At 37.6% G+C, this 14,977-nt stretch overlaps 1 protein-coding gene across 2 annotated transcripts in view; it reads right to left on the minus strand.

Moving 5' to 3' along the window:
- Positions 1–14,977, minus strand: part of LOC126088507 (peptidylprolyl isomerase domain and WD repeat-containing protein 1) — a 121,794-nt gene that overhangs the window by 7,859 nt on the left and 98,958 nt on the right. For both annotated transcript variants that reach the window (XM_049906651.1, XM_049906650.1), the window contains exons 10-12: positions 13,760–13,896; positions 4,985–5,082; positions 517–705 (exon numbers count right to left, since the gene is read on the minus strand). In XM_049906651.1, the coding sequence (XP_049762608.1) occupies positions 517–705; positions 4,985–5,082; positions 13,760–13,896 (424 nt within the window). The remainder of the gene's footprint in view (positions 1–516; positions 706–4,984; positions 5,083–13,759; positions 13,897–14,977) is intronic.

Consider the following 14,977-nt stretch of genomic DNA (forward strand, 5'->3'; position numbering starts at 1 on the left):
AAAGCCAAACAAACCCAAGTTATATAGTGATTGCAGAAGCCACAGTGTTTTCAGTAGTGCTCAGCAGTGCATAGTCTGTAGTTTAGCCGCATCACTGGCAATAACTTCTGAAATGTGCAACAATTATGTAATGGTTAACAAGTCTGTACTGCAGATACTGGGGCATGGGGAGGTGCCAAGTGCCCCTATTCCAATCCAACCCCCCCACCCCCCCAAGATTTTGTGGATACTGATCTTCTCTGGGTAGAGCTGATGGGAAGAACAAGGAAGAGAAGAGGGTAGGGTGGAGGAGAGTGAGCGATGAAAATGTAAAGGAAAGGAATTTGGCATCAGAAAGAGCTAATCTCATTTACCGCTCAATGCCTCCACTATACAGCAACTGGGAATCTTCTCTCAGTCCACTTTTTCATTCCAGTGAGAGACTGACATCATAATATTGATAATAAATTTGTATTTTGAAAAAACATAATGCAAAAATGTGGTAAACAAGTGATTCAAATAAAGAGCTTATACTACCTGTGGGGTCACCAGTCTGCACCATGAAGCCTTTAATTACTCTATGAAATATGTGTCCATTATAGTAACCATTCTTGCTGTGTACACAAAAGTTTTCAGCAGCACGTGGACATTCTTTTGAAAATAATTTCACATGAATATCCCCCATTGCAGTATGAATGATAGCACTGTCATAGATGCGCTGAACACCTGATTAAGAAAAAGAAACTAATTTTATACTATGCTGCCAAGCAGTATACTGAATCAAAAACTAGCAAATTATATGTTATTCTAATTGCGTAATGTCAAACAGTATCTCATGAAAGATAATAATAATAAAAAAAATCACAGTATTAAGCAACACATAAGGAATTCACACACAACAATAAAAATTACCTAGCTTGTATTTTGTGAAGAAAGACATGATGGTAAAAACTGAAAATTAACTGACTTGAAACCAGTCAATTTTTTTTTTAATGTCATGTTTAGTTTACAGACAAAAGTACATACTTTAATATCAATAAAAAAGTTTTTGAGTGTGTGACCATGTCACAGTGCAAAATGTTCCAGCTACTACTGTATGTGGGCTCCAATACTGTAACAATGGATGTCACAGAAATAGTGACTGACACATTAGGACATTTTACATCATGATTTGGACACACACCCTGAGGACTTTTCTTGACACTGGTAATAATCACATATATCTACGATCATATACAGTCTTTAAAACAGGCTGTGAAACAGACAGTATCTGATAAGAGAGAAAACTTAGTGTTCTAAGTCAACACCGGAGATAAAAAAGAAGAAAAAAAGGCAAAGAAATAAAACAAAAAATTAAGCGAGAAATCCACAATATTTTTCAGTTGAATGAGCAATGACAGTTGTAGTTCACTGTTCTGTCAACACAGAAGTCACCAGAGACAGAACACTACATCAGTTGGTAAGGCAGGTGTGGTAAATGAATAGCTGTGGCCTTGTTGATGTTCCTGGTTAGGGAAAACTGTGAAACAGTTAAATCACAGTTTATTTATTTTAGCCATATACATCTTCTACAGATCCTTGTACGCATGTGAGATGCTAGGATGTGGATTGGTTTAAAGAATATATAAATGTGAATCACATAGAATGTGCAACAAGGGAAAGTACACTCAATTTACAAAAATGTTGCAGGGAAAATAACAACATGACACTAGAATAAAACAGAAGCAAAAAAAAGGGCATCCTACAAGGATCTGCACATCTCGTATAATTCAGACAAAAAAAAAAAAAATGTATGCATAAAATGGCTATGTGTCTCTGTTGATAAATTCACCAATTGAATAAAATATTTTATCAAGAAAATACATCTTTATTTCATTTTTAAATACTGCACTGTTACCACAATGACCTTTGATATTATTTGACAATTAATTGCATACTTTAATACTGGAATACTATACATCTTTCTGCATCCCAAGTTAATTTTTAAAATCACAATGGAAGTCAGCCTTTCTTCTTGCATTGTGATCATGGTATATTTCATTGGTTTCATAGTGTACAGGATCGTTGCAGTAAATATCCGAAGTTTCTTAAAGAGATTACAACAAGGGCACTAGGCACATTGTTCGGACTACCTTTTTCTGCAGAAAGAAAATTTTCTATGATGTGGGTGAATTGCCCCAGAAGATAATTCCACAGCACATAACTTCGTGATACAGATGTCTCAAATATGAGGTTGTTCGAACAACAAAAGTAGCCAAGGACAACCCTTACATGGTCTGCATGACACAATGATCTCAGCTAACCCTGCTATCTATGTGGAGACCTATGAATTTGGTGCAGTATACCCTTTGAACTTGCTGACTGTCAGGTACAATAGGCATCTCTGGTGGAAATTTATGATAGGAGCTGAACTGGATGTAATTAGTTTTGATCAGTAGACAGTGAGTTACTTTGAACCCACCGTGGACCAAGGACAGATCCCTGGGGCACTCTATGGAGTGCTATGCTCCAGTCAGCCTCTTCCCTCCCAACAGCTTTGCTATTCTCATCTAAAACTAACTTCTGCTTCCTGTCTTGGAGATAGAATTTTAACCAGTTTCCAACTGCCCCTCTAGTTGAGAAGTATTTTGTGATCCACATAGTCTTAGAAAGAATAACAAAATATTCCAACTGGCTTAATCTTTCTCCTAGGGATTCCAATACATCGTTTGTGAGAGAAAATACAGCTTCAGTTGTGGATATACCTTTTCAGAAACCAAACTTTCACTGAAGATGTCAAAATTTTTGAGATACCTCACAATTCTAAAATATAGTACTTTTTCGAGGACTTTCATGAATGTGGTCACGAAATAAACTGGACAATAGTTTGTGACTTGTGTTATGTCTCTCTCTCTGTTAAGAGGCTTCACTGTAGCAAGTTTCATTCCATCTGGGAATGTGCAATTGATCTGAACAATATTTTAGAAGTTTACTGGAAATATTACTTACACTTGGTGATCCTCTGCTTTTTAAAGAGTCAGTGGATTTCCTTACTTCATTTCTAGTTATCATCAGTATTTCAGAAAATGTCTTTGGTATTACAGGGACTGTTGGTACCTGTTTCACTACTTATCATGCATCAGACTGTTTCATTACGGGATTGGTTAATTTTGGAGCTAAAATATATACTTATTGATTGTTTGATTATTTTGGCTAATATTTTACAGTACTTTTTATAATGATTTATTTGGGTAGTGTTGCCTAAATTTTTTCATGTATTGTAGAATTCTTGTATTTGTTTACAATATATCCTTATCCTCTATGTGATCCATGACTTTTCGTGGTTTCCTTGGGTCAGTTTCTGTAACTTTTTGAATCACAGACAGGTACTGTGACCCGCCATCTCCTCTATATGGTGAGTAATAATCTATCCTTTTCAAAATATCATCATTATTCCCTCTAGGACTTTCCATTGTTTAAATTTACCAGGTATGTAACCCATTACTGTGTGATAGAAAATCTAAATGGAAATCGCCAAGTTCTATGATATCTCTCTTAAATTTAATCAGATGCTGTAGAAGTGAGTTGAGAAGCTTCAAAAAGAGGCCCCGATTCCCTGAAAGTACCCTTTATACCACTGCAATTAATAAGGCAGAATTATTTAAAGGCAGTTCAATGGCAAATGCTTCATATGTTGTTTTAGATGAAAATCACTTACACCCATTGCATTACTCTTGATACAGCTCTTAATAGAAACAGCCATATCACCTCTTTCCCTTTATTTTCTGCAGTATGAAGTTGTCAGATTGTAACCAGGTATTAGAATTCTTTCTACACACAGCAGACGTGGTACTCGGTGAAGCACAGTACAAGGGCATAGTCACAAACATTGGTTGAGAGTTCATTTAGATCAATACACAAGTCTCTAATATTCTGGTGGAGAATTCCAGTTGATGTTTTCCAGTGTTTTGTCTAAAAAGGGAAATACTAGTTACTGATGAATTCAGGGATGCAGTCTTGTTCTGTGAATTTGCAAATCATTTACCTAATGTAGTCTGTGTACATGGAATGCATTTTGTGAGTTCATTTCATGTTTAGTGAGCTGTCTATCTAAGGGTGTTGCTTTGGACTGCACCTTGTTTCTTATTCTTTTATTAATATTACAATTTACTCTGGTTAAATGGTTTGTTAAGATGAAGACTGTGTTTTGTGAAATATATTCAATCAAACACATTTTCTTCAGTCATTTTCACATTCATGAAGCAGTAAAAATTTCTGCATAATGCGATGGCCAAATGGTGATTTTAAATCATGAAAATCCCACAGTTTTATGCACTGTGCCACTTTTTTGTTGCATCAGAAACACTTATGAAACTACGGCTGATGAAAGTGGCACATTTCAACTACTGCCAAGTTTTCTACGAAAGTTAATTAATGGTGCTTATTACTTTCTTAAGAAATTTTACAGAATTGTCAGCATAATCACCAGCTTATTTTCATCTATACTGCATACCAAAACAACTACAAAATAATTTAAAATTTTGTACTTGTGCTTAACAAACATAAACATGGTTCCTAGTAGGCTGTAACATAGTAGGCTGGAGAGTCTTAAAGTCTTTGGATGAATATGAATCAGTGACAACAAATTTCCATGTTTGTAAGAAATTTGTGCAGTAATGTCTTATCTTAATGTGAGGTGTGTAAAGTGTTAGTTATACATGTGATGCATGCAGACAATGTAGTGCTTTTCATGTTGGCTTTACAAGTGCTTGACAATGACAAGTAGTCGAAATTAGCTAATCGCATGGTTAAATAAAAATCAGGCTACAGTCTACTACGGACCATGTTTACATTTGTTATGAAAAAATTGTTGATTAGATGGAGGATACAGACTTCAGCACATTAACTGTGAACTGAATTCTACCAATTAATAGTTGACTAAAATTCAATTCCAACATCAGGATCAAAAGAACTATCTGCACTCTTAATAGGTACAATTAATGTATAATTTAAATTACTGCATTACCTGAGGCTTCTGTTGCAGATATAATGTCTTCCTTTGATGGTTTTTCATTAAATACATCCCTGTCTGCATCTGGGCTCTTTGCGTCTTCTGGTTCACGCCTAAAATGTCACAGAGAAATACAACATGTTTACAATCTTGAAAACCTGACTTTCCACTTATTAGTCAATGAAATTTAGCTGCAAAGCTGTGTTGTTAAGTAACCAATAACTAGAGAATATGTGTGATCTATCAGCCAGTAGGACGGGTTCTCAACATCGAAACATGTCATATTTAATACTGCAATAATCCTTAATGAGTTTGTGCAATCTATGGTAGCACAATTATGAGGAGTTGGTGAGTAAATATAACTCCAAAATAATTTCTCTATCCACCAAGATGTTGATTCACAAGAACTGTACTTATAATTGAGAAACCTGTCAACTTTTATCAACTTAACACAAAAACAGGCAAGCTGTAAATGCAGTACAAGGAAAGACAATAACTCAATAGCGCATATGTTGAGCAGCTGACAGGCACATAAACAAGAATAGGAACATAGCACATCAGCTTACAAATCACTCTCATTCTCCAGAGCACTCAGGTAAACACATAGCTACATTATCCTGTCAGCCATTAGAGCTGAAACAACAGGGCGGTATTATTTTGTGTGTGAACAAAAACACAAGTTTATACTATTAATTACTGTATTCCTTTCCTCGATAACATGCCTGCTCACTGCGCATCACCTCTTCTGTACCACAAGTTGCTATACATAACATGTTGTACCAGTATTATTCCATTTGAACAAACTTTACTCTGACTGCTGACCAAAACTTATAAATCTGAAGTATTCTTAAAAAATATGTATTTATGTACTTACATAGAAATTTTTTGTATGTCTCTTTCAGTTAACAAATTTCGCCATAGCTCTGTTCATCGAGTTCCAGGTGCTGATGGAATTGCTGGTGTTGTGCGCATGAAGCTCCTCCTTGACTTCAACCTAGGTTTTTATGGTTCCTTCCCAAACAGCAGGTGTCTGGGATTGATTTCCTGCTTCTTTTTCTCCATATATGTGACTGGTGCTATTATCCATAATTTAATAAATTTTTGTAACAACAGTTAGTCATAGGGAGACAGTCATGATGCACCCAGTCTCATTCAATGTCATATTCACCCATTAGGCGTGTGAGGAATTTTGCCAAATTGGAGCTGCAGATTCTGTCGCAGAGAAGCATAGTGCCGGGGCAGACGTATGGGGGACACTTGACTCTGAGCATCATTGGTGCCAGTAAGTTTACGGATAATGCTGTTCCAGGCCATCTGCTGTTCCAGGCCAATACTTTTAGCTTTGTTTCTTGGCAGTGATCTCTGAATGTGAGCAATGATCCAACTGTGTTCCCAACTTTTTTGGAGTATTGTAGTTGCGTAGTTGTTGTCCTCCCCACATAATATTTAACTCCGCCCTGGTTCCTCAGTTTCTCAGATGCAAGGTATAGACCTGTATCTTTCTGGAATTTGGCTTTAGGTGGTTATCATCATAATACTTGCAGCGATCTTCATGGGCTATTGGAAGCTTCATCTCCACTTCCTTAAATGTTTTGCCTTGAACTGCAGTTGCTGTGTCATTTGCATAAAGAAATTTTCTTGTTCCACAGTTGACTGGTTGATCACTTGTGTAGATGTTGTACAACAGAGGTGCCAAAACACTGCCCTTAGGGAGACCATTCTCCAAGATCCTCTGTTGGCTCTTCTTAACATGCTAAATGACAAAAGAAAAAAAATCCTCCTGTTTTGCAGCAAACATAGGATAAACTGTGTTAAATAGTAGTCTTTTGTAACTGAATGTACCTTTCTAATCAACTTCTTGTGGTTGACGGTATCACATGCTGCTGATTGATCTATGAATAACACTCCCATTACTTGCCCTCTTTTGTGTCCATCTTCTATGTACAGATTTAGATGAAGGATACGACCACAGCATGACTTCTTTGGGTGGGAGCTGGACTGCTCTCTCTCTCAATCCCCCCCCCTCCCCCGCCCAATCCCCCTCCCCCTACTGGTTTATACAAATTACTGATGAATCTGTTTCAGTAATTGCCGAGGTGACCTGAATAGAAAGCACACAAGGCATAATTTTTTTAAATCGTTTGGTCACTTAATCACTTGCTTTTTAAACATATAATGTCACTTGTTGGGGAAATATTTGTCATCATCATTCAGTAATTTTCTTTGAATCTCTTTAATTAATATAGTTTCATAATATGAATCATCATTTCAGAACAGGATATTGCACTGAATTTATCTTGAGAATCACTTTTCTGCTCCCACAAACTGGTTTCACTCAAAAGAAATGAATGAATAATAATCCTACTGACTTGTAAAACTACAACCAAACGTGTCAACTGTTTCCCGGGGACAGACTGAATTTACTGTTTTCATTCAGTTGTTCCCTCCACTATTGTAGCTCTTCATTACCGGATCAGTTATGACTGCAACAGGTGAGTTAACTTTTAGTCAGTCTCCCTGTCTGTGTTGTTGCTGTGTACTTCAGTTCAAAGAGCAGTTTGATGCAGCTCTCCGTGCTAGTCTACTACTTGCAAGTTTCTGTCCTACAAACATCTCTCCATTACCAAACTGACAATTCTTTGATGGCTCAAGACATGTCCTATCAACTGATATTCTTTTAGTCAGGTTATGCCATATATTTCCTTTTTCCCCCGGTTTTATTAAGTACTTCCTCACTAGTTATTTGATCTATCCATCTAATCTTCAGCATTCTTCTGCAGCATCCTAGTTCAAAAGCTACTATTCTCTACTCATTGGAATGGTTACTGTCGACATTTCACTTGCATACAAGGCTTCTCCAGACAAACACTTTCAGAAAGGAATTCCTAATACTTAAATGTATTTCGATGTTAACCAAATAATCTCTCCCCCCCTCTCTCTCTCTCTCTCTCTCTCTCTCTTTCTCTCCCTCCCTCTCTCCTTTTAAATGCTTTGCTTATTGTTAATTAAGGTACTGAGTGCCCCCCCCCCCCCCCCCCCCCAGGAACCATGGACCTTGCTATTGGTGGGGAGGCTTGCGTGCCTCAGCTATACAGATAGCTGTGGCGTAAGTTCAACTACAACACGGAGGTATCTGTTGAGAGGCCAGACAAATGTGTGGTTCCTTCAGTAGCTGTAGGAGCGACACTCTGGATGACTGACTGATCTGGCTTTCTAACATCAATCAAAATGGCCTTGCTGTGCTGTTCCTGCAAACAGCTGATAGCAAAGGGAAACTACAGTCGTAATTTATCCCAAGGGCATGCAGCTTTACTGTATGGTTAAATGATGATCGTATCCTCTTGGGTAAAATATTCTGGAGGTAAAATAGTCCCCCATTTGGATCTCTGGGCAGGGACTACTCAGGACATTGTCATCAGGAGAAACAAAATATAAATATAAAATCAGATAAGGGTAATGCAGAAGCAGGCTTAACAATGAATAAAAAACCAGGAACACAGATAACTACTATGAACAGCATTGTGAATACTAGCAAAGATACACATGAAGCCCATGCCAACTAGTTCCACAGATGATGAAGAGATTGAAGAAATGTATGACGTGATAAAAGAAATTATTTAGACAGTTAAAAGAGACAGAAAAATTTAATAGTCATGGGGGACTGGAATTTGATAGTAGGAAAAGGAAGAGAAGGAAAAGTAGTAGGTGATTATGGGCCGGGGGCAAGGAATGAAAGAGGAAGCCACCTGGTAGAAATTTGCACAGAGCACAACTTAATCATAGCTAACACTTGGTTTAATAATCATGAAAGAAGGTTGTATACGTGGAAGAGACCTGGAGACAATGGAAGGTTTCAGATAGATTATGTAATTGTAAGACAGATATTTAGGAACCAAATTTTAATGTGTAAGACATTTCCAGGGGCAGATGTGGACTCTTGACTACAGTTTATTGTTTATGAACTGTAGATTAAAAATGAAGAAACTGCAAAAAGGTGGGAATTTAAGGAGATGGGACCTGAATAAACAGACTAAACCAGAGGTTGTAGAGAGTTTCAGAGAGAATATTAGGGAATGATCGGCAAGAACATGGGAAAGAAACACAGTAGAAGAAGAATGGGTAGCTTTGAGAAAAGAAATGGTGAAGGCTGTAGGGGGTCAAGTAGGTAAAAAGACAAGGGCTAGTAGAAATCCTTGGGAAACTGAAGAGATACTGAACTTAATTGATGAAAGGAGAAAATATAAAAATGCGGTAAGTGAAGCAGTCTCAAAATTGAGATCGACAGCAAGTGCAAAATGGCTAAGCAGGGATGGCTAGAGGACAAATGTAAGGAGGTAGAGGCATATATCACTAAGGGGAAGATAGATACTGCTTATAGGAAAATTAAAGATACCTTTGGAGAAAAGAGAGTCACTTGTATGACTATCAAGATATCAGATAGAAAAGCAAAGAAGAGAAAGCAGAAAGATGGAAGGAGTACATAGACAGTCTATACAAGGGTGATGTACTTGAGGGTAGTATTATGGATATAGAAGACGGTATAGATGAAGATGAAATGGGAGATACGATACTGCATGAAGAATATGACAGAGCACTAAAAGACCTAAGTCGAAACAAGGCTCCAGGAGTAGTCAACATTCTATTAGAACTACTGATAGCCTTGGGAGAGCCAGTCATGACAAAACTCTACCATCTGGAGAGCAAGATGCATGAGACAAGCAAAATACCCTCAGACTTCAAGAAGAATATAATAATTCCAATCCCAAAGTAAGCAAGTGATGACAGGTGTTAAAATTACTGAACTATCAGTTTAATAAATCATGGGTTCAAAATACTAACACAAATTATTTACAGACGAATGGAAAAACTGGTAGAAGCCAACCTCAGGGAAGATCAGTTTGTATTCCATAGAAATGTTGGAACACGCGAAGCACTACTGACCCTATGACTTATCTCAGAAGATAGCTTAAGAAAAGACAAAGCTATGTTTCTAGCATTTGTAGACTCAGAGGAAGCTTTTGACAATGTTGACTGGAACACTCTCTTTCAAATTCTGAAGATGGCAGGGGTAAAATACAGGGAGCGAAAAGCTATTTACAATTTGTACAGAAAACAGATGGCAGTTGCAAGAATTGAGGGGTACAAAAGGGAAGCAGTGGTTGAGAAGGGAGTGAGACAGGGTTGTAGCCTATCCCCAAAGTTATTCAGTCTTTATATTGAGCAAGCAGTAAAGGAGAAAAACAAAAAATTAGGAATAGGAATTAAAATCCATAGAGAAGAAATAAAAACTTATGTTTGCCAACGACAATGAAATTCTGTCAGAGACAGCAAAGGACCTGGGAGAGCAGCTGAATGGAATGGACAATGTCTTGAAAGGAGGATATAAGATGAGCATCAAGAAAAGCTAAATGAGGATAATGGAATGTAGCCGAATTAAATCAGATGATGCTGAGGGAGTTATATTAGGAAATGAGACACAAAGTAGTAAATGAGTTTTGCTAATTGGGGAGCAAAATAACTGATGATGGTTGAAGTAGAGAGGATATAAAATGTAGACTGTCAATCGCAAGGAAAGTGTTTCTGACGAAGAGAAATTTGTTAACAATTTAAGTGTCAGGAAGCCTTTTCTGAAAGTATTTGTATGGAATGTAGCCATCTATCAAAGTGAAACATGGATGATAAATAGTTTAGACAAGAAGAGAATAGAAGAAGCTTTCGAAATTTGGTGCTAAAGAAGAATGCTTAAGATCAAATGGGTAGATCATGTAACTAATGAGGAGGTACTGCACAGAATTGAGGAGATGAGAAATTTGTGGCACAACTTGACAAGAATAAGGGATCAGTTGGCAGGACACATTCTGAGATATCAAGGGATTGCCAATTTAGTACTGGAGGGAAGGATGAAGGATAAAAATTTGGAGGGAGACCAAGAGATGAGTACACTAAGCAGATTCAGGAGGATGTAGGATGCAGTAGTTATTCGGAGATGAAGAGGCTTGCAGAGGATAGAGTGATGATGATGATGATGTTTGGTTTGTGGGGCGCTCAACTGCGTGGTTATCAGCGCCCGTACAATTACCCAATCGTTGCTCAGTCCAATTTCGCCACTTTCCTGGATGATGATGAAATGATGAGGACAACACAAACACCCAGTCATCTCGAGGCAGGCGAAAATCCCTGACCCCGCCGGGAATCGAACCCGGGACCCCGTGCTCGGGAAGCGAGAAAGGTACCGCGAGACCACGAGCGGCGGACAGGATAGAGTAGCCTGGAGAGCTGCATCAAACAAGTCTATCTGATTATCACAACAACAACAAGGTATTGAGATGAATCTGGGTTTTTTAGAGTTGGATTTTTATGTTTGAGGTGCTCCTGGGGTGTCATGCAGTGGCAAAAGACACCCTTTTGACAAGTTTCAGTTATCACAAGTAGTCACTCAGGGTCTGCACCACTTTGCCATGGAACTCCTCCCTGTCAAAGTTCCATGTTTTTTTGTCGACACAGAATGTAGAATGAAGAAAAGAGAAGAATCTAATGACAGAAATTTGTCCGATGCAATGTGCTTGTGAAGCTGAATTATAGTCTGGTCAAGAAACCAGATTGTGTCCAGAGTATATAGTCTCTTCTTCTTCATGGTAAAAGCAGTTTTATGGGAATAACAGTTGGAAGATTCTGTCTGTTATAAAGTAAAACCATACTTCAATACAGCAGAAACCCTCACACTTGGTTCTGATGAAAGATACAAAATGGGGGCAGAAATTCTTGTGTGCATGCAAAAGCATGTTGACGATTTGTCTGTTATGGAAGCATCTTGCTTCTATGGCTATAGATGGCACAACACCTAAAATTAACCGAAATATCAGTTTCATGGTACTTTTATGAGATGCTAAAATATTTACCTGTTTCACATGAGATTTTGCAATACACTACACTCTCTGTCAAGAGCATTTATGTGGTAAGAGTGTGAACATGAGGGAAGTGACGACTGTACTGACTCGTACAACAAATTTCATCTGCAGTCATGCTCTCAAACACCGCCAGTTCCAAGACTTTTAAGAAGGCATGGGAAACAGTTATGATGATGTGCTGTATTACAGTAAAATATGCTGGATGAGTGAAAGTAAAATCCTTTTTGAACTTCATGTTTATGGTAATGAGTGGTAAGCCTATTGTAGAAATGAAAGATGAATGGTGGATAGAAGATTTAGCCTTCCTCTGTGACATTACACACCACATCAATGTGTTCCGGGTATAAACATGTTACTTTCAGAGATGTATGACTGCATTCAGGGGTTCAAGCTGAAACACTCTTTGTGGAATAGACAGCCAGGGAATGGGAACACTGCTGATTTCTCCACAGCTGTTAGCTTTAATGATGGGAATAGAATAGAATTTTGAACAATATCAAATAATACTCATTGCTCTTCTCCAGGAATCTGAGACTTCTTTCCAGAATTATGGAAAGTTTAATAGATATTTTCATTTCTCTTTTTAGTTGATGTTGACAATGTTTAAACTGAGCAACAGTTAGAACTTATAGACCTATAAGTGTGACTGGCAGTTGCATAATAAGCTTCATAACAAAATTATTCTCATAAACTTTTTTAAGAATTTTCCACAACATAAATTTCCATGGCTTCACAAATCTGCAGCTTCAACTATGCTGATGTGTGAGCAATTTTTTTTCTGCAATGAAGAAAACAAAATCTACCTACTGATGTTCACTGCCATACTTCAGCTTAAAAACTTGTATTTATAGCAAAAGCTCTCATAAAGTGGTATCAGACATTGATGCTAAAGTGAAAAGCAAAATTAGTAATACTCATTCCAGTATTTAAACAATGGAAAATCCACAACAGAATGTAACAATATGATGAAAAGGATAGTTGCTACTCACTATACAGTGGAGCTGCTGAGTCGCAAAAAGGCACAACAAAAAAAGTGTTGGAAAGTTAGCTTTTGGCCAACAAGGCCTTCGTCAAAAATAGACAACATACTTAGATGCACATGCAACTCACACACACATATGACCACAGTCTCTATGGTTATTTGTATGTGAGTTGCATTTGCACGTGTGTGTGTGTGTGTGTGTGTGTGTGTGTGTGTGTGTGTGTGTGTGTGTGTGTGTGTGTGAGTGCGCGCGTGCGCACGTGTGTATGTTGTCTATTTTTAACAAAGGCCTTGCCCGTCTCCAAGTTACTCTGTCCTGAGAAAGTCTCTTCATCTCTGAATAACTACACACCTACTTCTTTCTGAATCTGCTTGTGTTTAATGTTTGAATAAAATGGCCACAAAATGTAAGTTGAAGTCAATTTAAATTTCTTCCTAAAATGGCATTCATCATTAGGCAGCATCAATTGCAAGAAATATCATGTTTTGTATTTAGCTGCCCCTTGGCCTTCATTTCATTAGAGTAGTAAAAGAGATGAAAGTTTTATTTCACTGCCATTTCTCATTAATACAAGAGCCTCAGGAAATAAATGTGCCATGAAATACATTAATGCGTCACTATGAAGCAATACATCTCCATTGAACAGTACATTAGTGGCCATAGAATTAGACCGGTTGATAAAAGTTTCTTTTCTGAAGCTACATTGTTCTGACTCATCCCTCCTCTCATCACTCCGTCCATCACCATTAGCCACTGTGAGTCGGCTGGTTGCTCACTGCTATCGTGTAAGTGCGAGCCAGCTTACAAGCAGTTCAGTGAACAGGCCTGCTCCAGACTAACCCACTACTGCCTCATCTTACACCAATAGAAATCAAATAATTCATGTGATAAATGGGTACCTTGTAAACATATAAAATCGGTTTTTCTTCAATGCAGTGCAGAAGAGTATTGGGTCAGCTCGTATGGAATCTAGTGTTGGATTTTCTGATGCTTCCATTTCCACTGTAACAGCAGCTTTAGACTTTCTTCCTCTTCCCTGAAAATGGCAAAGATGTTTATAAGATAAATATTGCTGTGAGTAAGTGCATTACTAATCAGAATATTTTACCAACATAGTGAATACAAAATATAATTGTCTTATACTGTTTTCATATCTAGCATCTGATAAGTTCTTGAAAATAAAAAGTTTTGCTACAGCTTCTAGTTAATCTGATGCAAAAGACAATAGTTAAAAAATCATGATGAAAAATCAACAGTTACAATCAGAATACACACGCTGCACTTACGGAAATACGCCATTTGGAAATTCTGTAATTGAAAAATGAAAAGTGGTGGTCTCTGTTTCAGCTTTTTTCTTCAAATCATCTGTTTATATTCTAGAGGATTTTTCTGAAGCACACTTTTCTGCTATTACATTCCTCGCATAAACAAATTTTGAAACAAATCTTTTCACAATAGGATGTCTTCTTACTGTTGACTTTGCAAGCACAATTTGTAGCTTCATCCGTGATGACACATATTTCAATATAGTTCATGTATAAATATGAAGGGACAAGTGATGAAATGTCTGCTCCCTTGTCTTTTGTCTCATGTTCCTTTCCATTGCAGAATTATGACTGTCCTCTGAAGATAGCTTCTTGGTGAAGGGTTCATCTAGTTAATCACTTAAATGGGCTGCACCCTGAAGGAAATCTTAGCTGCTAATCAAATTTTTCTACATCACTGTCTACTACAAAGTATCTTCTTTATTCAATGACTCTTAGTCTCATAGGTAATCTGTTCAGAAAAAGTTTTACGCCACCTGCATATCTGTGAACATGCGTGTGCTTAGATTCAAGGGGAGCACAGAATGAAAGAATGCCTCACTAAACAGCTTCACTGTGAATAAAAACGAAACAATAACCATAATAAACACTGTCAATTCAAAAGAGCACATCTTTGCATATTTTTCAAGTAAAAATCCGCTAATCGATAACATGGAATACCACGCTGCACCATCCTGTGCACTGTAACATGCTTGGATCCTCCATGGCATGCTGTACACAAGGAAGTCAAGACACTACTGCTTAAGCTTTTCCCACTCTTTGACAATCACCCTCCTGAGGTCTTCCAATTTA

Source organism: Schistocerca cancellata, chromosome 6 (genome assembly GCF_023864275.1).
Source record: "Schistocerca cancellata isolate TAMUIC-IGC-003103 chromosome 6, iqSchCanc2.1, whole genome shotgun sequence".
NCBI lineage: Eukaryota > Metazoa > Arthropoda > Insecta > Orthoptera > Acrididae > Schistocerca > Schistocerca cancellata.